The sequence below is a fragment of the Camelus ferus genome, chromosome 7, assembly GCF_009834535.1.
Source record: "Camelus ferus isolate YT-003-E chromosome 7, BCGSAC_Cfer_1.0, whole genome shotgun sequence".
In the NCBI taxonomy this organism is placed as follows: Eukaryota; Metazoa; Chordata; class Mammalia; order Artiodactyla; family Camelidae; genus Camelus; species Camelus ferus.
Genome location: NC_045702.1, coordinates 2,271,490 through 2,296,661, shown reverse-complemented (window position 1 = coordinate 2,296,661; position 25,172 = coordinate 2,271,490). Strand labels below are relative to the sequence as shown.

General features: G+C 58.8%; 1 protein-coding gene across 1 annotated transcript; it reads right to left on the bottom strand.

Annotated features, from left to right (window-relative positions):
* Window positions 1-1,160: 1,160 nt before the first annotated feature.
* SHH (sonic hedgehog signaling molecule) lies at window positions 1,161-10,607 on the bottom strand. The gene is made up of 3 exons (XM_032483019.1): window positions 10,023-10,607; window positions 4,633-4,894; window positions 1,161-2,017 (listed from the first exon to the last, which is right to left on the bottom strand). The coding sequence occupies exons 1-3, from the start codon at window positions 10,329-10,331 to the stop codon at window positions 1,161-1,163; spliced, it is 1,428 nt and encodes a 475-aa protein (XP_032338910.1). The 5' UTR covers window positions 10,332-10,607.
* Window positions 10,608-25,172: the final 14,565 nt, after the last annotated feature.

The window sequence follows — 25,172 nt, the reverse complement described above, 5'->3', positions numbered from 1 at the left end:
ATATAATACTGGGAACTCCTGTCAGCACTAGGTTTCCCAAACAAAGAAGCCAAAAAAAAAAAGGAAAGAAAACGGGGCTGCAACAGGAATTCTCAGTTATCATATACTAACCGGTCTGTGCGTGGCACATTTTATTTCTATAAAACTATTACAAAATATTCAAAAATATATTTTAGTAAATTTACAGCAGTTATTTCTCAATTTATTAATGCAAAAACATCCTTTGTTTTTCTCTGTACAAACTACAGGCTCCATCCTCGTGCGCTCTTCACTATGTGCACTTTTAAAAAATATTATTTTCTAATAAATTCTTTGAAGTTAAAAATAACAGAGGTCTTCCCGTTTGTCCAAGAAAAAAAAAAGTGTGTATGTGAGTGTGTAACAGTCTTGACTTCCAAGAATATGGCCAAAATGGTGATGACAAAGCCAATATTAAACCAAGAAGACGATATAGGAGATGACTGTTACAATGGCAACTAGTTAAATTAAAATAATATATTTTCATATTTTACACTATTTCAAAAATGAAATGTAATTCAGTTAAGTATTGAGCTCTCAAAAATCTAATTTACAATTCTGTGTATAAAAATATAATTTGTGGACCCCCACGAAGCATGTTTTAGTTTACACTTGCTGACAAGCAGGAGCGTTGCAAAGCAGAAGTGGAGAGCAGAGAATTTTGCTTTCTGAAAGTCAGGACGAGGGACGTGTAGAAAAATAGCCTCTGAGCAGGTCGCTTGGCCTCACAAAATACTCTTTCCCCTGTGAGCACAGTTCACATGGTAATAATAAATTATCCAAGAAACAAACTATTTAAGGCTCTTGAAGGTCCGGTTCATATTATTTAAAACATCTATTCATACCAAACAAATAAATAGCCAGGAGAGGTGAAAAAATAACCAAAAGTAAACAAGAATCAAAAAATTCAAAAATATATATAGATGGACTAAGCACAACGACAGGATTTCTCGGGGCTTTGATTCCTTATAGTCTACTGTGGACTGGCCTACTTTATTATTATTATTATTATTATTAATTATTATTATAATTAAAGTCTCATTTCGTGCGCTTTTCCGTGTGTCATTTGCGGTATCTTGCGGTTGCCCCTCCCCCCGCCCGCCCCGCCCCCTCCCGGTGCCCTCCCCGGCCGCCCCTGGCCTTCAGCTGGACTTGACCGCCATGCCGAGCGGGTGCAAGGCCTCGCTGTCCAACAGCCAGGTGCCTATTTGGTAGAGCAGCTGCGAGTACCAGTGGACGCCCACGGCGGCCGGCGCGGCGGCAGTACCTGGCGCACCCGGCGCGCCTGGGGCGGGCGGGGGGACGCGACCGCCGCCCCCGCCGCCGCCGCCGCCGCCGCCGCCGCCGCCGCCGCCCCCGCCGTCCCCGCCGCGGTCCGTGCGCGAGGGCGCCAGCGCGGCCAGGAGCGCGTGCGCCAGGCGGAAGGGCGCGAAGGCCCGGTGCGCCCAGCCGTGCTCCTCTATGACCGCGTAGCACGACGCCAGCACCCGGTTGATGAGGATGGTGCCCTGCGCCGTCAGCGGCGCGTACGCGCCCGTGGCTTCCTCGCGCAGCGTCACGCTGTGCACGGCGGCGGGCAGCAGCCGGCGGTCCCCGCCGCGCTCGGCCACCACGTACACGTGCTGGCCCGGCCGCACGCTGCTAGCGAAGAGCGCCCGGCGCGCCGGCGCGCCCCCCGGCGGCCGCCCAGCGCCCGACAGCGCCTCGGGCTCCCAGGCGGCCGAGCCGTTGTGCGGCGCGACAAAGAGCAGGTGTGCGGCGGTGAGCAGCAGGCGCTCGCGGGGCTCCCGCGTCTCGATCACGTAGAAGACCTTCTTGGCGCCGTCGTCGCGGTCCAGGAAGGTGAGGAAGTCGCTGTAGAGCAGCTGGCCCTGGTCGTCGGCCGCCAGCACGCGGTCCCCGGGGCGCAGATCCTTCACCAGCTTGGTGCCGCCCTGTTCCAGGTGCACCGTGGCCGAGCCCGGGAAGCAGCCGCCCGATTTGGCTGCCACCGAGTTCTCTGCGGGAGAGGAGAAAGGAGAGAAGAGGAGAAAAGCTGGTGAGTCCCGAGAAGTCACGAGTTTGGAAAGGGGGGCGCAAGATTGGTGTCCAGAACGGGGATGCGCTGGGCTCCGGGGAGAGATTCCAGGCTGGTCCAGTGCAGACCTCCCTGCCCCATCCCCACCGCCTTGGTGACCAAATTGAGAGGCAGACATAGTCCTTAACGACTCTTAGGATTGGACTGGTGGTGACAAAGGTTGACTGGCGTCTCCAGCGGGAGGCCGGTTACACTGCTTTCCTTCCGCCCCCCCCCCCCCCACCAGCTCAGCACACACCCAACCTCGCCACGAATTCAGAGGGTTATTTGCTCTCCACTTGGATTCCTCAGGAAGCCTCCTTGAGCTCACCCGGGCGCCGGGGCGCACCCTCCCTTCCTCCCGCCTCCGGCGCGGGGCGCGGCGCCCCCTGGTGCGCTCCGCACCCGGGCCGCGCGGCGGGGACCCTAGCCCACCGGTCCCCAGCGCCCAGCGGGGGGCCTTGGTGTTGGCCTGTTGGAGGCGGAGGCGGGGGTGGGGTGACAAATAGCTGTAGTAGTTGTAGCAACTGGACAAACATTCCAGAGAACTGGCCGAGGTGTGAAATCCGGGCCTTGTGTGCATTTTCTAATTAAAATCCAATAAAAGGCTCGGCATTGTCATTGTGATTTCTGCAACAAATGGGAGGCGCTCTCGGAAGAGGGGCCACTTCCATTTTCTCCCCCTCCCCTTTCTCGGCTCCCTCTCTCTCCAGCTCTCGGCCGCCCCCTCCCTATTTGCTCAGGTGCACCCCACCCCCCTTCCCAGTGCGATTCACACGCGGGCTCTCCAGAAGCCCGGGCCTCACAAGCACTATTTGCACAGTCAGGCCTCTCTTCCAAGCACTCAAGATGTGTATTTGAATTTTAAATGGCGGGGCCTGCTCCGCGCTCTGCAAGCGCCGGGTTCTCAAGGCCCCTTGACTACCCGCTTTCTCCGGCCCTCTGTGGCTCTCTGAGGCTCACTGTCCTGAGGACAATAATCCTAGTCGGGCGGCGAGCAGGGGGCCGGGGAGGAGGGGCAGGGAGGTCCCAGTCTCCTCTGCATTCCAATCTCCGGGATCATGCTTTTTGCAAATAGAGATCGCGAGAAAGAATCTTCCCGCTGGAATTACTGAGGGTTTTAATCTTCTCATAGGTTTCCCCGGCATGAAGTGCGGGGCTGGCCTTTGGAGACCCGCCGCAGCCGCCCGGAATGCGCCCGGGGCTCAGGCGAGCCCGAGTCGTCGAGTCGCACGACCCTGCTTGACACGCACCGCACCGCGCCCGGGCCAGTGTGCGCGGAATGCCAACCATCGGCTCCCCCGGAGGGATTACCGCTGCGCGCTGGCGAGGAGACCGCCAGGGACCCCCGCCCGGGGGACCCCGCGGCCCGGAGGGGGCGGCTCGCCGCGCCTCCATTAAGGAGCCCCGCGAAGTGGGGGCGCGCCTTCCTGCCCTCCTGGCAGCTGAGACTTTCTTGGGCTGTCAGCCCGGCCCTTCTCCCCACCCTTCCACACCTTTTCTTTCTGTTGGGCCAAGAAGCCACTATTTTCCTTACCTCCAAAGTGTGTCTTGCCATTTGTAAGTGTGTTTCTACTGACATACGCTATTGAAATACAGTTTAGGAGACAAACAGGCAAAACTGGGGGATGGAGGTAGGGGAGACGGTGCCTCCTAAATTTACTGTGAACTGTTTTGCTAAATGCACCAGCTTCTGCTGAGATGAAGAGAGCTGCATCCGTAGCCCTGGGGCTGGTGCGTGCGTGTGCGCCTTCCTTCCGAAGCTGTTCCCCGCCGGCAACAGCATGTGGCGTTGCAGGCCCAGGGAAGTCCGCCTCGCGCCGCAGGGCCGCTGCTCCAGCTGCAGCCTTGGCTTTCCTGGCCCTGCCTGTGGCTCAGGGCCGCCCAGCTGGTTCCTAACAAGGACGGATGCTTCTGGGCTTGCGGCCTCCAGATGTTGGAAGTGGTAACTACTGGGTTTATTACCTCCCACCAGGCCTCTTTCCAAAGGCTGAGAGAGTGAGTGGGTGAAGTTAGTTTAGAATCCACAGGCGCTCAGTGGGGAGGGGAGTGGACAGGGGCTTCCACCCTGGGCAGAGCCTCCTGTGCTGGGGGGGGGGGGACTAGTGGGGGGTTGTTCATTCTTAAGCCCTATTGAGGCAAAGGCTCTAGGCCAGAGTTGGCCAACTGGGCAGGGCTGCAGTCTCTCACCAGGAGAGTCTGCCCCTCATTTTCCCTCGATGTCTCTGCCACCTGCAGTGGGGGCTCTGGAAACGGGTGAGGGGAGGCTCAGGAAGCATATGCCCTCTGCATCTGGGCCTGGAGAACCGGGTCCTGTGTGGCCTCGACGGTAGGGACATCCTGGCTAGGGGGTGGGGCATACGCCCCAGAGACTATTTTCCCACATAGAAACACCAGTCACCACCCAATCCCCTCCCTGCCTGCACCCCGCCCTCTCTCCATTTTCTCCTTCCCCTGAGTCAGGCTGTGGAGTACACAGGGGAGCGGGGGTGGGGAGGGGGGAGTAGATCTGGCGCTGTGGGGGGGCACTGTCAGCGTGGGTGGGCCCGCTGCCTCACCTGCTTTCACGGAGCAGTGGATGTGCGCCTTGGACTCGTAGTAGACCCAGTCAAAGCCGGCCTCCACCGCTAGGCGGGCCAGCATGCCGTACTTGCTGCGGTCGCGGTCCGACGTGGTGATGTCCACTGCACGGCCCTCGTAGTGCAGGGACTCGTCTGAGTGGTGGCCATCCTCGTCCCAGCCCTCGGTCACCCGCAGCTTCACTCCTGGCCACTGGTTCATCACGGAGATGGCCAAGGCATTCAGCTTGTCCTTGCACCTCTGCGGAGAGAAGGGGGTGCCCCGCGGACGTGAGCCTCTCCCCGGTGTGGGCTGCTCTGCGCAGTCCCCCAGGATGATGGCGGTGCGGAGAAGCAGGGGTCAGGGCCTGGACCTGGGCTCAGCCAGTGCAGGAGAGAGGGCACGCGGGTGGGGGGAGGCATCTGCATGAGGCGCAAGTCGTCTGGGAGGTGACCTGAGGGCCTTTCTCCAAGTCTGCAATAGCAGAGCTCCTATCCTGGCCTAAGAAGCAGATGACATTTCTCTGGAAAAAGTAACTGCATGTTTTTGGACCAGGACTGCAGACCCCTCCAGGAGCACCCTAGGCTATGCCCACATCCTCCTCCAAGACGCCGTCCATGCCCCTGCCCTCTCTGTGGCCCCCTCTCTCTGCAACTGTGCAAGGCTCCACCCATCTCCCTGGGCAGACACCCTTGTCAGGAGGCCAGAGAGAGGCCCAGGGTGCAACTCCAAAGAAAAAAGAAAAATATACTGCTTCTAAAAGAATGAGAAGCCTGACCTTAACTGTGTGCACTCCCTCCTGCCCTGTGCCTGTCTGAGGTGAGAATTAAGCCAAAGGTGGGGGGGGGGAGCTGATAGCAACCTAAGGGGTGGGGGAGCCAGCAGTGGAGGGCAGCCAGGTGAGTTATAATTTTCAATACGGCCAGGGCCGGATGACAAACATTCTTTATCTGGACAGCCACATTCCTTTTCCCCGTGGAACTCTTTTCTCCTGGCCTTTCTGTGGTCTGATTGTGTCTCTTGTTTTCCTTAACCTGTTCCCCGCCTCCCCTCTTGTTTTCTTGGCCGGCACAGAATGGTGTCCTGCAAGTTTGAAGAGCAAACTTAAGAGGTGGAGGAGGGGATGGGCTGGGAGGGGTGGGGGATGGGGAGCCAGAGAGGCCTGCAGCCTCGGAGCTCTGGCCTTGGGGAGCCTCCTTCTGGAAACTGCCCTAGTGTCCCCCCCACCCCACAACAAGGAAGCTGCCTGTAGGAGTAAAGAGACAGACTAGGCGGGACTCCCGTCAGGGTAGAGTTGTGGGAATTCCTGCGGGATTCTCGGGTCCCATTTAGAAGGGGATGTGAGAAAAAGCTGAATCGTGTGTGTGCAGATTCTGTCTCACTGGACGTTTACACTGCAGCCGATGGGGTGCGGGATTTAAAAGAGGGGAAGTGGTGACACGGTCATGATGGGGGCATCCCCCGGAGAGGCAGACCGAGGCGGGTAGGCAGCAGTCCCAAGCTGACTTCTGCAGAGGGCAGGACTGGTCTCCAGGCGGGGCGATGCTCTGCTTGGGACCCGCTTACCGCTTACCGAGATGAACAGATGGCCCCCAGCGAGGACCCTAACTGTAGAGCGGGGAAGCGCTCTTCCAACAGAGTGGGGGAGAGGCTCTGGCAGAGACTGCTGCAGGTTTTAATGGGATGTGACCGATTGCGCAACAGGAAAAGTCCTGTGCATTTGACAGCAATAAAAACCAGTATATGGTTGTAGAGTTAAACATACAAATGTGTGTGTGTGTGTTGGGGGATGGGGATGGGGAGGTGGAGCAGAGGGCTGGGGGCGGCCCTAGTTAACAGGTTAGCGCTTGCAGGTTTCTGGTCCTGCCAACAGTTTTCTTAAAAAAAAAAAAAAAGGACAGAGTTTGAGTGAGGTCATCTTGAGGATTGAATGCGTTTTACATGAAAATCAATCAGTAAACCAGGGTCAGTTTAGAGCGGGGACGTGAAACCGGCTGCGCAGGCGCACACTACCGACGCGCACACGCAGACACTCGCATCCCGGGCCCCCATCCCACTCCAACTCCCTGCTTTGGGGGCTCAGATGAAGCTTTCCGCAGCTTCCCCCGAGGCGGCTGGCGATGGGGAGGGCAGGATAGGGAGGACCCGTACCAGCGCCCAGCGTTTTGCGCTGCGCCACTTGGGCAAGAGGTGGAGACCCCAGACGAGGAGCCCCGGGCCCAGCCAGGCCCGAGTCTGCGCCCAGCGCCCCACGCGCCCTCCCCCGGCTCCGCCAGGCGCAACGCGGCCTCGGCCCCCGGCGGCAGGGCTCCCTGCGCCCCGGCCGCGCCGGATCGTCGCAGACCAAGCCAGGAAGCCCAGGCCGGTTATCAATTCACTGGGTCGTGTGCCGCGAATCAAGCCCGCCTCTGTGCAGCCACCGTGAAGCCCAGCGGGGCCGACGGGCCCGGCTTTGTGTCGGCGGAGGCCGAGTTGTTCCCCACGCCTGAGCTCCCGCCACCTCCCCAGTCTGCGCAGCCGCTGCGCGCCCCGGAGCCGAGCGGGGACTGTCACCGCCAACGCCGACGGGCTTCCCCGGCTCGGGGGAGGGGTGTCCCAACTTCAAAAGGGTACCCCCCAGTCCCTACACACACCCTTCTCCGCTCCTCCTCCCCCACTCCGGAAAACCAGACCCCTCCCATCAACCCACACCTGAGCGCCGCTCCCCGGGGCTGCCACGCACCCGGAAATCTGGCCCAACCGGGCGCCTGAGGCTGATCGCCACTGCAGCCCGCAGGCCCGGCCCCTCGCCGCCTCCTGCCCCCTCAGAGCCCCCTGGCACCCTCGGCCTGCGGGGAGAGGTGCGTCTGTCTGCGCTCCCCCTCTCCGAGTTAATATTAACCAGGAGCTCATGCGTTCCTGAACTGCTCTGAAAGTTCCACTGGGGACGATCTTGCCATGGTTGAGGGACTTGGGCGGCAGTCACATTAGAGAGACAGAGACACACAGAGACGGGGGAGGAGGGACACGCACCTGAGAACAGAGTCTAGGCGGTTATCTTAAGTGAGGGCCGGCGGGTGAGCAGGTGCCCCAGGAGCCCGGGAGGCGTTGCCTGCTCCCCCTCCCCGGGCCCTGCCCTCGCCGCCCAGGTCCCCCGCCTTCCCCACTGCAACTCTCAGGATCAGGGACGCAGGAAGGACTCGGAAGGGATAAACCGAGGGGCACCTTTCAGGCCGCCCCTCCCCCCAGCCATCCAGGTTTTTAGGGGACACTTGTGGGGTCCGTGGTGCAGTCCTGACCCGGCCCTCCCCACCCCACCCCCACGCTGGCTGCCCCTCCCCCCTCCTTTTGTGTCGGGAACGGGAATAGCCACTGCCCAAGGAAAAAAGTATTTGTTTTCGTTTCGTTCGTCTGAGGGAAGTTGACAGAAGGTCAGAAGTTCAAACGCTGCCAGCGCACGCGGCGGCGAGAGTGGCCGGGCGCCGGGCCGCGCGGCCGTGGGTCCCGGCGGGGCGGCAGGGGGCGGCCCGGGGAGGGACCGTGCGGGGGGCTCAGGCTGGGGCGCCCCCACCCTGGAACCGGCCTTCCCCTCCCGCCTGGTCCCGCCGGTCACGCCCGCGCCGCCGCTCAATCCGGGCCGTCGGAGCGCCGCAGGGAGCCCTGGCCGAGCCCGCGCTCGGGCGCGTGGAGGGGCGGGCGGGCGGGCGGCCGCAGCCCAGCCCCGCGCGCACTGAAACCCGAGCCGCAGGATCGATAGCCCGGGAGTAAGTGGAGATGAGATGCGTCTGCCTGGGTGCGCGGCTCCGCGCGCTCGCACTTGGTGGCCGGGTCCGGGTCAGGGCGCGAGCCGGGACCCCTCTCCCGCGTGGGAGACCCGGGACCTCGGCGAACGCTGAGCCCTCTGGCTCGGGGACCGCCGGTGTTCCCGACCCCATCGCTTCCTCTGGCCTCGCCCCTCTCTCCCGGGTTCCAAGAGACCCCGGGGAGGCCCCTTCCCTCCCGCAGGGAGCGAGGGTGACCAGGGGGTCGGAGTCCGGGACGAGCTGGAGAACTGCGGCAGCCGGCCGCACGCACCCGGCACCCCGCGGCCTGCGCAGAGTTAATTGCGGCTCGCGCTGCGCTCGGGCACAGGCGCGCGCGTCCACACTCGCGGTCCAGATTTAAGGTGGTCGCGAGGAGATGAGAGAGCGAGGGATAATGACCCTCTCCTTCGCTCAGTCTCCTACCCAGTCCGTTCGCTTAAGCCGGCTACCCTGCCGGCCCCTCTCCTCTCTGGGCTCCGCAGCAAGGCCAGAATCAGAATCGGGCTGGGGAGCCGAGCGGCCCAGAGGGGGCTTCTGTCTCCCTCCCACCCCCAACCTCCCTTGCACTCGCGCCCCACCAGCGCCGCTCCGTCAGCCGCGGTGCGCTCCTAGCCCTAAAGGTAGGACTTGAATATTTTAATAGGGCAATAAAAAGGATGTTGACCTATATTTGCCAGGAAATCCATTTCCATCTTCAGTTATAGTGCATGGAGTTTCAGAAAGTCTATCATTGGCGGGGAGATTGACAGCCAGAAGTCTCAAACGGAGGCCAGGGGGAGAGAGGGGCGCCTGTTTTGCTTTGGTTCTGCTTTCCAGCCCCCCTCCCTTCCCGCTAGTATATAGTTGCTCCTAATTCCTATGCAAGCAGGTTGAAAACTAGCGTGATGCAATGCCAGTAAGTTCTAAGTCCCTCCCCTCAAGTACCGCGGGCTCGGGAGAACGAGAGGGCATCCTTAAAGAAATATCGATACATTCACACTCTGACGGGCACGAGTGCCAGCGATGGGATCGCAGGGGAGACATGCGATCCGCTCAGGGACCAGCCCAGCCGCCTCTGGAGCCCCGACCTTTTGTCAGAACTGCCTCCTGCCGTTCCCAGTTGAGGGTCTTTGGTGGGGGGCTGCAGGGCGGTGATAGTGGTGGGAAAGAGCAGCACAGAGGAGAAGGGAAACGTGTAAGCGACGAGGCTACACTGGCACGGTGACCCGGACACCACTTTATGTTTAGGGGGGACTCTTGCCCCCTCCCTCCATTTCCGCTCCCAACTTGGAGAGGACAGATGCCCCCAAAGTGAAGGTCTCCCCAAGTTACAAGCCAGAGCTGAGGCAGGATGGGAAGGCCATCCCAGCAGGACACATCAAATCAGGGCCATCTATGGACCACATCTCCTCCCGTCCCTACCCCACCCCCACCCTAAACTTCTCCAGCTAGACCCTTTACCTCCATTCCCCACAAGGAAGAGGAAGGGATGGGAGGCAGGCAGGTGGGTGGGGAAGGAGAGGGTAAAATCGCCTTTCTACCTGCCTCCAGAGCAAACAGACTGAACTGCATGGTTACACATAACCCCTTGAAAGCAACACATTCCACGCCCCGCGCTGGGTTTCTACCTGAGTCATCAGCCGGTCCGCTCCAGTGTTTTCTTCATCCTTAAATATGATGTCGGGGTTGTAATTGGGGGTGAGCTCCTTAAATCGCTCCGAGTTTCTCGTGATCTTCCCTTCGTATCTTCCACTGGCCCCTAGGGTCTTCTCAGCCACGTTGGGGATAAACTGCTTGTAGGCTAAAGGGGTCAGCTTTTTGGGGTGCCGCCTCTTCCCAAATCCCCTGCCGGGTCCGCACGCCAGCCCCGAGCACACCAGCATCGAGGAGATTAGCACCACCAGCAGACATCTCGCCAGCAGCAGCATCTTGTCCATGCAGCCAAGGACTTCAAGGCTGGCCCGAGCAGGTCCGAGTGCGCGAGTGTGCGTGCCTGTGCCCTCTCCCCGCCTCGCTGGGCTGGCTGCTGGCGCCCTCGGCTCTCTCTGCCTCGCTCTTTCTCTTCCTATATAACCTTGCCTGCCGCCGCTGCGGGGGACTCGCCACTGATCCCCACCCAGACGGGGGCTGGAACGGCAGGTTGCTGGTCGCTGATAACGGAACACATCAGAGTTGGGGCTCAAGACGGCAATCAGAAGACAAAAAGAGTCTGATTTTAAATGGTAGCAAGCCTGAGAGCTTGTGAGAGAGGCTGTCTTCAGTACTATATTATAGCTGGCAGGGGCGTATCTGATTGGCCAAAGCAGCACAAGCTTGTCTTCTGATGTTTAACCCTAAAAAAGACTAATTTTTTTTTCTGTAGCTGCTGTTGCTTTATTTTCACCTGAGGGCTTCGAGTTAAAAGGAAAAAAAAAATCTTTACTAAGACAAAGGTGGGAGGGAGGGAGGAGGCAGGTTCCTTAGGGTAACATCGGTTCCCCCCTGCTTTGTGCATATCTCCTGTACCCCCTTCCCTTCCTCCAGAATGGTAGGTGCTTCAGTTAACACCAACTTAAGTTTTTAAAGGACAGTCTAGACACCCCCCACCCCAGGTTCCATCATCAAACAAATATTCTCTCAAATGTTTGAGGGGCCAAGCTGCCCAGGTCTTATTTAAATGTTTTCCCAGAGACTTTATCCTGCAGGCCAGGTCGCTCTGCATTTTAAAGAAAGAGGGGTCTCTGCCCCCTCCGGAATATTCCAGGCACCTCAACCTGACCGGCTGGCCGTGCTATCTGAAGTGCTTTAAGCATCTTAGAAAAACTTGAAAATACTGCTCCTTATGGTGTTTCAATTAATGCATTATTTTTAACTCTCTGAAAGTGGAATGGAGGCGTGCTCAGGGGCTGGTGCAGGGTGAGCTGAGGACGGTCCAGCTGGCTGGGCCCAGCGGGTCTGAGGGCTGCACCCCAGCTCAGAGAAGGGGGCTGGTGCTGGTGCCTGTGTGGTGGGCGGAGGCCCATTGTGCCTGGGGGCAGCGGCGAGTGGGCAAGGCTGTGCACACACCACCCCCATGATTCAATCGATCGGAGCAAAGTGCAGGCCAGGGATGAGCTGAATGTGGAGCTCAGACTCCTTCCACACTATGCCGAGCTGGCTTCTCACGGCGCTCAGCAGGCCGGTCTGCAGGGGCCTGGGGGCTGGAGCCCGAGGCTGCGCAGAGCCCCAGGGAAACAGGCAGAGGAAGGGCGTCCAGGAGAGGGCACGGCACTTGGAGCTGGTGATGCTGGAGTCCCAGTTCCTGCACTTCTGTAAGAAACTAACTAAAGTCTTATTTAAACCTGAAAAAGAAAATCTGAGAGTCCCCCTCTTTGCAGAATATGCCAACCCCCTTCTCTGCCCTGGCCATCTCACTCAGACGCAGTCGCTGCTCCAGAACAGGACGAGGCACTGAGAGCTCTCCGTGTGGACTGGACCAGGTCAGACCTGGCTGTCACTCCGGGGAGCGAAGCACTCTCCCTTGGCCCCAGCCTGGCCGAGGGGAGCAGGAGAAGCCAGGTCTGAAGGCTCCATCCTTGAAACAATGGGGCATTTGCTGCAGTCCAGCAGAGGGTCCGTGCAGACAAACTTTTTGAGGGGGGGAGTGTGGAAGGGGACATCTTAGAGCCTGTGGTTGGGCCTTGCAGACACTGCGCGTCACCAGGGCTCTGCTGTCTCCCCTCCCCCACGCTTGCTTTTTCTAGTCTGTGATTTGCGAAGAATCACCCCAACTTCATCACGGCCTCCCAGTGGAGCCGGTGCAGAGAGGTCACTCCGCCACGTACCCAGAAGAGTGGGCCTGCTAGAGGTGGGCAGCGCACAGCAAGTGTGGTTGTAACGCTGTTGGGCAGGGTGGTCTTGTGAAGACCCGGGCCCTGGGGACGCCCCAGCCTCCTGAGTGCCCTCCCCCGCGTGGCATCTTGCCCCAGCCCCCTCCCTTTTGCCAGTCTTTTTCCGCTCAGGCAAAGGCGAAAGGGCCGTAGCACCCAGTCTCCACCCCACAGCCCCAGCCCGAGACACTGGACCTGGTGTGGCCACCGTGTGCACAGGGATCCCTGCCCGCAATCCCGCAGGTGCAGGGACCTCAGGCCGGCCAGGTGCCCCTGGGAGCACCGCTGGCGCTTTGGGAGCCGAAGCCTGAGCTGCAGTGAGATCCCTGCAGCTGGGCAGACTCGGGGGCTGCGTGCTCGGCTCCCTCCAGTGCACGCGCCCGGCCCCGCGCTCGCTGGCAGAGGGAGGTCCCCAGCCTGTCAGGCCTCCTTACTCCATTGCTCCAGGGTTGGGCCGAGGCCACTTCCCTGTCCATCTCACCACCAGCTTTGGACACCCCCAGAACCTGTCAGGGCCGCCTGCCCAGGAACTGGCCAATCCTTGAGAATGAAATAGGGATGGACCATAAACTGTCCCTGACACCTTAATTCTGAGGGCCGGACCCTGTTGTGTGTGTTGGGGGGGATGGGGTGGGGTGGGGTGCGGTGGGGAATCTGGACAAGAATCAACCCGGTTTGTATTTATTGCCTTAGAAACAAGGACACCAGCCCAGCCACCCCGAGAAGGGACGCCAAGGCCTCCCCCTCCTCTCCTTCCTGTCATCCCACCCTCTCCCCACTGCCCAGACACCAGACTCGGGCGGCTTCCACCTCCAGACGCCAGATGGCTCCCTCTCTTTGCCTTTCCCCCTCCAGACAATTTGGGCCCCTCCCTGTGCAGGTCAGAGATTCCAAACCCTAGCCTCCACTTGACCTGGCCAGATATCCCAGGACACCCCCAGGATCCAATTCTAATTTGTCTGGGCTCTGCCCCTCTTTCCCGAGGTCCTCTGCATTCATCCCTCACCCCTCCCTCCATCCTCGCACCCCTCCATCCCTCACCAGCACCCCTGCTGAGGACAGGTGACTGCCTGTCTTCTGCCCCCGCCCCCCAGGAGGCACCTCCAGGGCCCGGCCCCTGCCTCCCCACCACCCCCGCCGCTAGATGGCCTCCTCACTCTGCCTTCAGGCTCTGGCTCTGCAGGTTTGGGAAATGCATGCAGACCAACTTGGGAAGCCCCTGGAAGCAAGGTGAGCCAACTCAGTCATCCGCCCCAACCCCCTCATTAGCTTTCCCAGTCCCCTATTTCCCTTTTCCCAGACTGGTACCCGCTGGGCCCTGCAGCTGGGGCTCTGGCCTCCCACACAGCTCCAGGGCTGTCCGGGACCCCGGGCCCTGGGTCAGAGCTCGGAGCTCAGCAGCCCTCCTCCCCAACCCCCTGCCTTTGACTTTCTTCCTGATACTTTCGCTCAGGCTCTTTCCATCCAATCATCCAGTTTCAATTCCTGTCTGATTTGGTCCCAGTTTTGGCAAATTGAATCTCTGTCATTCTCCCAGTGACTGCCAGGCAGGGCCCTGTCTGAATTTGGGACGGATGTGGCCCTTCAGCACCGCTCTCCCAAACCCGCATTCCTCGCCAGATCCCGGGGCCCGATGGAGGAGTCTCCAGCTTCCCAGAGCCCCAGGGAGCAGATGGCCCAGGAGGCCCAGGATGCACCCTCCTGCTCATGACTGGAGTCCTCACTCAGGTGACCAGCAGCTCTCCTCTCTGTCCTGACGCCGGCGAGGGCCCTGCGCATCCACAGGCCTCCCTGCATGCATCTCCCCACTGCGCTGCAAGCCCACGGTGGCAGTGGCGGCAGTGGCTGGGGAAGAGGCCACCACCCTGGCTGTGCTGGCACCAGGGGCCAGCGGGGCAACGATGTCCACTCGGGCTGCATTTCTCAGCAGAGCAGAGTGGAGAGAGGACCCTGCGAGGTGATGGGCGGGCAGGGCACCCCAGCCACTCGCTGCATCGTCCCTGGGGTCGGCCCAGGCTCCCTCCCGGCCTCAGCCATTCTCTGAAGCGAAAGCGTGCATGACATCGAGGCCCCTTGCACCCAGAGGGCCTGTGTCCCCAGCCTTTATTCTTGCTGATTCTGCTCGGCAGACCTGGGGAGCGCTAGTGGGCCGGACTGCAGCACACCCGGGGGGCTGTGTGTTTCTCGAGGGGCAGGGGGCTCTCCATGGCACACGGAGACCCCAGAGCTGCGTCACGCTTCTCCCCAGGACGGCCACATCCCAAGTCTCCTTCGCCCCGTGCTGCTCCTCCAACAGGTTGGGCTTGACACGGCCGGAGACTGACCTGCCGAGCAACCGCCCAGCTGTGAGCCAGGAGCCACGCTGGGTCCGGGGGACTTGGGGAGGCAGGCATGTTCAGCCTGATGTGCACTTTTGGGGTCTGTGCAGATCCCTCTCTCCAGCCCACTCAGCTCTGTTGAGTCACTTGACATTCACTCTGAGCCGTGGGCGTCTAATGATGCCTTAGGTGTGTGTGGCCCTGACCGTTTCAAACTGGTTTCACGGCCATCGTCAGGGACTCTCGGGCCACGTCTGTGGGTGGGACAGAAAGCACAGTGCAGGGAGCCGGCCTCATGCCCACGGAGCGAGGGAGCCATCTGGTCTCGGATCTAGTTCTTCTGATCCCGGCTCCTCGATGCTGTTCCCTGTCCCACAGCTACCTGGAAATTCCACCAGGAGACGGTCATTCCTCAACTTTCTGGACCCAGTTAAGACGCAGATGCCCCTGGGCAAGCTGATACAGTAAATGCTCATCGCATGTCAGGGTCAGCAGGGAGCTGCTCACGGAGAGGGAAACCCAGCCGGCAGTGCCGGCCGCACTCCTGCCACTCCCATGGCAGCTCAGGGGTGGGGCGGGGGAGGGGGGATGGGGCATCCTCAGGACGCCCCTGTCCTCATGGAACGTCTGTCTGTGTCTGGGTCCTTGTGGCTGCTGGACCTGGAGTGAAGCCCACAGAGCCTCACACGGTGGGGCTGGAGGACTGAACATGTGCGAGTCTCTGATCCTCTCTGGGAACTGGGGAGGACGGTGAGGGGGGAGCGTGAGTGCGTGTGAGCCCAGGAGGGGGTCCCCAGAACCGGGGGCTGACGTGTTAGCAGGGGCCCTGGAGCTGGGCTTGGGGCGTCTGGGCTGTGGGCATTCTCGGGGCAGGGCCCCCTGTCTCCGCAGGCAGGGAGTGCTTCCTCCTCCCGCCTGGGCCGGGAGCGCCCTTGGCTGGCGGTCTCCACTCTTCCGCTGCTCCAAAGGAGGGTGGCTGAGACCCTTCTTGGCAGCCAGCAGAGTGCTTACATCATCTGAGCAACTTCAGTCCAAACGTCTTCTTCTGAATAAAGAAGGGATGCAATGCTGACTCGCAGAAACACGGAGGCCGTTTCTCTACAGGAGCGACAGACGCATAGACTCACCAGGCAGGAGCTGGTGCCCGCCAGCAGCTCTGCGGGGAGCGACCCCGTCATCACGGCTCCCGCATCCCGGCAGGCCGGTACCTCTGTGGCTCCAGGGCTGCCCTCCTCTGCTCTCGCCCTCTTGGCCAGTGCCCTGACCACTCCTGACCCTTGTTTCCTATTTGCAAAAGTGTGGGCTGAATTAACTGACGGCCTTCAGCGCTGTGAGTCCGCGATGTTGCCCTCAGGAGGATTGAGGACGCTCATTGAACAGTCTCTCTGGTGGGAGATGGAGACTCAAGCGGGCCCGGCTGCCCTGCTGTGACCCCCCCTCCTGGCCCCTTGGGTGTGTCCTGCGTCCCTTGGACGCTTCAGCCCCTCCCCGGAGATACACCTCTGGTTCACGTTGGCTTCCCAGGGAACTTTAGGCTCAGCCGCACACTTGCTCCAGCACCAGCCTCATGTGGAGTCAGGGAGGCCCTCGGGGTCCCACTTGTCTGGCCTCTGAGATAGGCCGGCAGCCCCACGCAGGCGCGTCCGCTCTTTCCCAGACCCACCCTCCCCCCAGAGAGCATTCCCTTCTCTGCTGTCTTGAAAGAGGATGACACGTCCCTCTAAGGTGCACAGCCAAGAGCTGGAAACACAGAGGCATCAGAAGGAGGGGCGGGGCTGGGGCAGAGGAGGCACCAGGAGGCGGTAGAGGGCGCAGGATGGGAGACTGAGGGTGCAAGCGCTCACCTGGGCAAAAGCCGCTGGGACATTAGTAATTCTACAGGCCCCTCCCTGGGAGTTGTCACATTACCGGAACATTTGGCGGGTGTTAACAAGAAGGCCTGGGAGAGGAATTTCTTGGGGGAAGACAGAAGCCACCCTCGGGGGCGGCGCAGGAGGGCTGAGCCTGCCTGTGTGCACCCTGAAGCCCGGAGGGAGCGCTCACTGGGACAGAAGAGGACCATTCCCTGGAGGCCCCGTGGCCCCCCGCCCAGCCGAGGAACTCAGTGCAGAGTTCTTGCTTAGGGACACCATGTCAGAGTGTGGCATGCTCAATGTCCCTGCCGGGCTGATGCCAGCACATGTGTGCAGCAGGTGGCAATGCCCAAGGCCACTTACCAAAGTGGACCAGACTGACCTCAGTCTCCAAGTGCCAGGTTCTGCATTCCTGTGTCCCAAGAGAGATACCCAGCAAAGTTGCATTTCCAGGCTGGCCTCTGAGCTGTGGACAGAAACCTGGGCTTCAGGTTAGGCACGCTCAAGGACATTGTTTCTATGAATCCTTGAATTATCGATCTCTCAGATGACTGTGGAAAAGAAGACAGAACAGCATGAAAGAAACCTTTAAAGAAGAGCAGTCTTCCCTGGCTGGCTTCTCTGCATCTGTTTTAGGACTTGGGACCTTCACCTGGAGGGGGCCCTGGAGAGGGCCAGCACTGCTTCATAAGACAGAGATTTTCAGACACAGGACTTCCAAAGCCTGCCTCATCTCCAAGTCCGCTGTTACTGTTGCTCTGTGTTCTGTGCGCCACGTGACAGCATGTGGGTCTCCAGGGCCTTTGATCAGCCCTGTGGGGGAGGCAGTAGCACCCAGCTTTGGGGGCTATCCTTCTGCAGGATGGAGAGCAGAGGCGGTCAGATACGCAGCCCGTTGCTGTGGTGGGACACCGCCCCTTTCTTTCCTTCTTGCCAGATTGCAGCTCTTGCTGATTCCAGTTTTGTTTTGCAAACAGGTTATTGGTGCAAACGGCTTACGTGGTATGCAGATCCAGGCAGACAACAGGACTCCCCAGAGCCAAGTTAGCCCTGGTCCTTCCTTGGCCTCATCTCTGCCGAGGCCGGGGTCCCATCACCTGGGAAGGACAGATCGTCTGGAAGCCTCACCAACCGCTTTGGCCACATGGCCTCCGAGTGTGTTTACTTTGGCACCAGTTTGTGCCCTGTCTTGGCTCAGAGAGGCCCGAAGTTTGAGCTCAGGGTGTCGGCAGGGCTGTGTTCCCCCTGCAGGTGCCAGGGAGGGCTCTTTCCCCATCTTTCTCTTAGCCTCTGGTGTTGCCGGCAAACCTTCGTATTTTAGGGCTAAACACATCACTCCAGCCTCTGCCTCCAGCGTCATGGACCGTCTCCTCTCTGTGTGTCTGTGTGTCTCTCCTCTTCTTAGCACACCGCCAGTCACTGGGCTGGTGCCCCACCCTCATCTGAACTAATTCCATCTGCGAAGACCCTGTCTCCCAGTAAGGCCACCCTGGGAGATACCCGGCTTGGCCGTGAACTTGTCTTTTGGCCCCAGTTCAATCCACCGCAGATGGATGAAGTGTTAGCTCTTCAGTAGGAAGTCAAGTTCCCCTGGCCTCTCAGGTAAACTCTTGGTCAGGATGATCTTGTTTCCTCTTGGGATGGGAGGCAGCAGCGTGGATCCTGGAGCTGGGGTTTCTGTTGCCGCATTTTGTTGTCTCTCGTTCCAAGCGCAGAAGCCATGTCCCGGTGGTGCTCTGCCCGAATCCATGGTATTGTGAAAACACTTCGTGTGTGTGCAGATCTGCCGACCACCCGTGACCTCCCCGGAGCCCCGGCAGCCCTGGGTGCTGGGCGAGGCCTGGAGGCATCGTGCTCACGTCACAGGTGAGGCCACAGAGCCCACAGGACACCCTACTGAGATCTGGGGGGTCCCTCCTTCCCCCCAGAGCTGCAGCCCATAGTCCTGGGGTCTTTAATCATAAATGGCGCTCATTTGATTAACTTAGAGACGGAAGATTCCAGATTTACTCTTCTCCTGCATTTCTGTCCCCTGCACGTAGGTCTCACGCCCCATCTTGCAGGACCCACAGTTGGCCCATGACCGAGCCCATGAACTTCTCCATCCACTTTGCTCTCTGGCTCAGCGTCCACCTTCAGGGCCAGGTGTAGCCTCTCGTCCTCCATGGAGCCTACCTATCTCCCTTCATCTCGACCTGTGGGCCCCCAGACGTCAGTGTGTCTCACCCTTGAAGTCACGCCGACAGCCTCTGTGTCACGGCTCATGAGCCTACTTAACTTTGGGTGTTGTCATCTGGCTTTCATCTTCGGGGTCACTATCTGTGTCCTCAACACATTTGCTGATTTCCAGAAGAGCCGTCAGGGTGTATGAGCTCCAGGTGAGAAGATGCATGACAAGTGTCTGTCAGTTAACAGATATTTCTTACGAATTCGTCAGTTAAACTGGTGACGTGCTGTGAAATGCTCTTTGGTAGTTGCTGCTCAAAAAGTAACAAAGGCAAAACAAAGCAAGCAAGTGACAGGAATCTCAAATGCCAGGTTCAGGGTCTGGGTAGATTGTTTCCTGCCGGAAAGGCTGGGTTTGCTGTGACCACGGAGTTGGCCCCAGAGGGCCTGCGGGGTGGAGGTTCGCCTCCAGTTCCAACACGTCGCCTTTTGGCTGTGAGCCCACGACCCCGAGAGGAGCTCCCAAAGGGCTCCGGAGTGTGGCTCGTGCCAGGGGGCTGAGCTGGGCCTGGGCCCTCTTTGACATCCGCCATCTGTGTGACCTCGGGCAGGTCTCCTCACCTCTCTGGGCACATTTCCCCGTCTGTGAAATGGAGTGAAGGCTGAGGCCAGAGGGTCGCAGGGTGAGTGATGGTGCCCGGTCTGGAGTGGGCTTCGTGTTGAACAGAAGCACCTCCCTGTTTGACCCACCCACGTGACTTGCGCCAAAGACAGCTGGGTGTCGTGTCAGGTAACGGTTTTAAACAGAGGGGGCTGGCCATGGGTCACTTCTGTGGTTGGACAGAAAGGACATTTGGTCAAATGGAGTCAATTTCAATAACCTTACTTGCTGTGCAGGGTCCTTTTCCTCACCCCAGGTCTCTTCCTCTTAAGGACAGCCTCTCGAGTCACTGCACGGAGGGCGGTCCCTCCTCAGCCCCCAGCTCTGAAGACGTGGGGCTTCTGCGAGGACAGAGGGGTCTCAGAGGGCATCCTGGGGAGGGATGTGTGCCCCCCCCAGCGACACCCTGAGGTGGAGGTAGGCCCCGTGGGATTGGCTCCATTTGACAGGTGAGGAGCCTGAGGTCTAAGGAGAGACTGGACGACTTCACCCGGAGCCACTCGGCTCTCTGACTCTCAGCTCTTCCATTTCCCGCCTGTAACTCGGGTGCTGGCTGAGTCTGTGCTCCGTCACCTGGGACTCACCTCTTACTCTTAAGAAGCTTGAGTTGCTGGAGTGTCTCAGGGCCCAGGCCTTGCACCACACTTCGAGGAATTCCCTTTTCCGTGCAGAGAATCCTCGTTGGATTTCTGCACTGACTCAGGCCTGGGGCCTGGGACGTCCCTCCACGGAGGAGGGAGGCTCCCGACTGGCATCTGCCCGGAGGGTGCTGAGTGCCCCTCGTTTCCACGGACGGGAAGGCGGGGAGGGCCCGGAGGAGGGGGAGCGCCGGGATGCCAAGAGAAACCCGAAGGCATGAGATCAAGTCGAGCCCAACGCTGCTCCTCTCGGCCTTTTCAGCGTGGGGACGGCTCACCCCAAAGTACACAAACCAACAGACTGAATCCCAGCTCTCTGTTTGAGCAGCGCCCAGACAAAGCCTGCCCTCTGGAGCCCTCCCTCTGGCCCCATCCCGCCATGGTAACCGCTCAGTCCCCGTGCCCTGGGAGCAGCCCAAGTATGCGCCCGGCTGTCGTGGTGTCTCTCGCCCCTCGCCGCCGGCAGACCGTGTTGGATGCTGTGTCCGTGTGCTCTTTCTTACCCTGATGTATTTATGCCCTGATTTTGTTGTTCTTTGTTTGGTGCAGGAGGGGTGGGGTGGGAGGTGGTGGAGCGGCCGGGGGGATCTTTTGTATCAGATTGGTCAAGAATGTTCACCTTCAGGTCTTAAAATGCCACCACGGAAAGGCTGGGAGAGCTGTCCCTCCACAGGATGCAGGCGTCGATGTGCTTGGGAGCAGCTGTAAGGTTGCACGCCGGAGTGATCACGTGGCGGTTTGATCCAGAGATTAGGGAAGAAGTAGGTATGAAGTTCACAGACACCGGAGGCAGCAGTTCTGTGAAAGGGGCAGTAAGACGTGTAATGAGGCAAATCAAGTGAGGCGCGCCTACTCCGCCAGCTCTTCAGCCGCATCACTGCCCATTAACTTAGCTTGTGTTCAGGTGAGCTCTGTATTTCTATAATTCCCCGTCGAAGCAGCAGCCACAGCAGAAGCATGGCTTGCTTTTAAACACTACTGACTCACCTCTGGGTGTCATGACAGGCTGGTGTGACTTCGTCTGACGGAAGCGGGCTGGAGTATGGGGTTTTTCAAGGATGAGCTGGGAGAACCCAGCAGTGGCATCAGCATTCTATCAAGTTCCAGTTTATGGCCCCACATCCAGAGGAATCCTTGTCTTGATGTTCTCTGTTCCCATTTACCGCTGGGCAGCTCTGGCCCTTGAACAATTGTGGCAGTTTTGCCCGAATCTGCTGTAATGTGACAACGAATCCGTCGGTCACCTTTCTTTGTAGAAATAATCAATTCTAATCAGTAATTGCTTTTGGGCAGTAGTTCAATTCTGCTGTCATCTTTTGGCTTCCAGCATCATAACACCATCTGAGTAGCTCCACGGGCAATAATACATTTTACTGTGATGGTATTCAAGGCCAGACAGTATTTATTCTTGTGCTTAACTGTTAGGTTAATATGCAGAGTGTGTTCCCACATTTCATCCTCTGGCCCCACCGCACCGAAAAGAAACGTGTGTGGGTGTCTGTGTCTTCAGAACGGCAAACATCTGAGTCCCTGGAACAGACTGTCTTTCTTGGTTTTCAGAGAGAGATTTGGTGCCACGTAGACACAACCTGGGGTGATTGATTTTTCTGAGCAAGATTTTATCAGGTCTTAGATTCGGCACAAGAGGATGGATTGAGTGAAAAGAGCCGGCTTCAGGTCAGAGGTGAACCAATAATTTTATGCAAGGAGCTTTCAAACTTGGACCCACATCTTCCTGGCTGCGTTGGGCTGGGAGCTGGTGGCAGCAGGTGTGGCTGTGAGGGGTGACTTGAGGACCACAGTCCCCACCCCTCCAGGCCCCCGTTTCCACATCCTCCTGGCGCTGGACCCTCTCCCTGCCCTGGTCTCAGTGTGTTTTGCTAATATGTCTGGGTGGTTCGATCACTAAACTGCGGGATTTTCTGTTGTCTAACTTGGCTTTGTAGTTTCTCCAACTAGAGGTTTCACTATCTTGTGAGTCTTATTTACACAGTTTGATGTTCCTTAAGGAGTCAGATTAGAGCTCCTGCAGTCGGCTCAGACGGCGTGTGGACGTGGAGCTCTGGAAGGGGTGGTGGGCAGTCGGGGCCATCAGAGCAGAGGAGGGGTTAAGCCAGGTGTGACTGCCACGCACTCTTTAAAGACTTCTAAAATTGTGACCATTTTCCCGAGTCTTTTTGATCTCTCTCTCAAGATAAGTTCTGTAGAAAAAACACGGAATTTGCTCCTGGTACAAAGGTTTCTAAGATATTTGTTATGAAGAAATAAAAATCCTATTAAAATATTTATAAATCTAAGTGACCCCAGAAGCCACACACACAATTAGGCCTTTCAGCCTTCTATTCTGAAAGCCAGATAAATCATCATTCAGAGAGCAAGAATGAAAAATCAAAACACACAGAGAGTGCTCAGACGGCTACCATAAAAGAAGGCACGGAATGTGGTCTAGAAAATGATCCCTGTCTCTGAGCCATGCCCCATCCACAGACATCCCAGGAAACCTTTGAGTTTCTGACTCATCAAAAAAAAAAAAAAAAAAAAAAAAAAGCTCATGTGATGTCATCTCTGGAGAGCATCATTGAAGTTCAAGAACTTCAGAAGGAAAATGAGAAATCTGGCCCAACCCCTGATTTTTACAGGTGAGGAAACCGAGGCTGGTCTAACCCAAGTTGCTTGCTTATGTCAGAGGTCGCAGAGCTGGGCACAGCCTGAACCAGAACACACACCTCCACCCTCAGATCAGAGCTCTCCCTTCATGTTACTTTCATCCCACCGATTCAGGGTCCAGTCTGTGGACCAGCCCAGAATTCCAGGACCACACATGCCGGCGTTTTCTGGGTGCTGGAGGCACTGCGACAAGCTTGTTCGCTGGTTTATTTCCTATCGTGTATTCATACGTCCCCTCATTCATTCATTTCACAGACGTGCCGTTGACTCCTAAGATGCGCTAAGACCACGTGAGGTATGTCCTCAATACAAACGTGAGACCCGACTCCTGGCCTCTCCATGTTCATTCCAGGCAAGAGATGTGATCGAAGAAATCACTAAGGCGATGGGTCCCTACTGTGCGCCAAGGTCAAGGGCTGAGACCCCAGCAGAGGAGGGTTTTACACTTGCTTCTGCACCTGAGGGACTGGAGCTAATTTCTCAGCTGGGGCACCATGCGGTGTGCCCGTGGTGAGATTTGGAGACCACACCCACCTGTGGCCCGGCTGGGATCTCCAGTTTCTCCCGAGGAGGGTGCATTCCTGACCCTGCGTCCTGGGTAGAGTCGGGTTTCTTTCTTGCTTCTCCGAGGTTATGGGTGGGGCTTCCCCAGCTCCCTTCCGGCTTCTTCATTGCAGGAGAGGCCCTTCCAGGAGTCAGCACCAGGGCCTCGCAGCAGTGAAGGCCAGCTCTCTTCGCTATGAAAACCCAGCCCCTGGGCCTGCAGCTGGCCCGATGACCACGGGCTGTCTCAGCATCAGTCTGTAAGAGTAAGGACCTGACTCCAGGATGACTTTCACAGTCGCCTGAGGCTTTCTCTTTATTCCCTTCCCAGGTATGTTTCAAACGTTCCTCAGCACGTGGTGTGTTCGCCGCAGCAGGTGCCTGTGGTCCCAGCTGAGCTCCGTCTGCTTTGTTACAACCCCACTGACTTCCTCAGCAGGCAGCTCTCCGTCTGGTGGCAGCTTCTGCTCGCATGGCCCTCAGCACTCCTGGAGCCCCCCTGAAAGGCTGGCGTCCGGCTTCCCTGGCTGGCCGCCCTCCCCCGGGACCATGTCTGAGGGCAGGATGAGGCGCTCCGGACCCCCATGGGCAGGATGCTCATGCCCAGGACCCCTTCGATTGACAGCCCCCAGGTGAGTATGAGGCAAAGGGACTTGACAGCAGGAGGAGGGGTGGCGCTTGGGACAAGTTAGAGCACTTCTCTTACTTACTCATGATTGAGGCTGTTTTGACTCACCAGGAAGGGTGTCACCTGGAGGCCTCGAGAGCACACCGTACCAGGTGCCACCCCTCCTCGGGGTAAGGAGGGACCCATGCTCCATCCTCATCCAGTCTGCCACACCCCCTGCAGCCTCCACCTGACGCGGTCGCCCTGGGGCAGCGCTGGAGGTGGCCTCCTTCACAGCAGCGCCGAGAGGTCAGAGGTAAGCGGGTCCTTCTGCCCTCCCGCGACGACCGAGGTGGGGCATCAGGCAGAGGATGCTGCAGTGGGCCTCCGGTGTGGGTCACAGCAGGCCTGGCCCTCCCTCCTGGGTGTTCATCACTTGAGAGGACTGACTCACAGCAGGACAGAGAGAATCGCCACCAAGGAGAGGTGCCCGGGATGGTGAGTACCGGCTCAGCCCCGCCCCCAGCCCCGCCCCCTCTTCCCAGCTGGCCAGAGCCCTGGAGCTTTGCTGCCAGGAGCAGGTGGGGATGGCCAGCCGTGAGGAGGGAGGCGGCTGGCCTTGTCCCCTGCCTCACGGTTCGGGGTAGCTGTCCATGGTTCTGTAACCCAGCTTTCTCGGCCGGCTCCCCGAGTGCTGCTGTGATGGGCCTCTATGGATGAGAAGTTGGAGGTTTCTCAGAGGGGGGCTGTGCTCATCAGATAAAGTTGGGAGCTCCATGAGTGGGACCCAGATCTGGAGCTGGGTCAGAGTAGAGGGCCTGAGAGAGCCGGGGACCTGAGGGAGGAGGTGGGCGACCCTGGGCCTCTCAGTCACATGGCTGGGGAGGGGCCCACTGCTCCCGGACCTCGCGTGGGGGCTGCAGCCTGTGTCTGCTATGTGTGCAGGAGGCACAGGGAATGGGGTGTGAGGTGAACCCCGGCCCGTGGAGCCAGGAGCCAAGGCCAGGAAGCTTCTAGAAGGTGCTGGATGGAAAGCCTTTTTCCTCAAGTGCCTCTTGGGTTCCAGGCACTAAGGGAGAGGGAGGAGAGGAGCTGCTGGGCCGAGAGGCTCTGCGCTGAGCCGGTTTGGCTGCCCGATTTGCTCCGAGTCACAGCCAAAGCAATACCCCAGATGCTAAGTGCTGTGTGTGCAGAGAAGAGGGCACCCCCTGCTCTAGAGGGGACAGGCTCCCCAGCTTCTCAGAGCTCCTCCTTTTCCTAATGGAAGCTTTCTGGCAGTTTTCAGGGGAGGCACTGACAGTCCCATTTCACTGAGAAGCAAACTGAGCCAGCCTGGAGGTGAGGGCTGGAGGGAGCCGATGGAAGCAGGGCAGAGGCGCATGCCTTCTGCTCCCCAGGCTGGCTCTCGGCCCCTGAAGATGGCGCACCTGGTTTAGGAGGTGTCCTACGATGCCAGGCATGGTGGGGTGTCACCTCG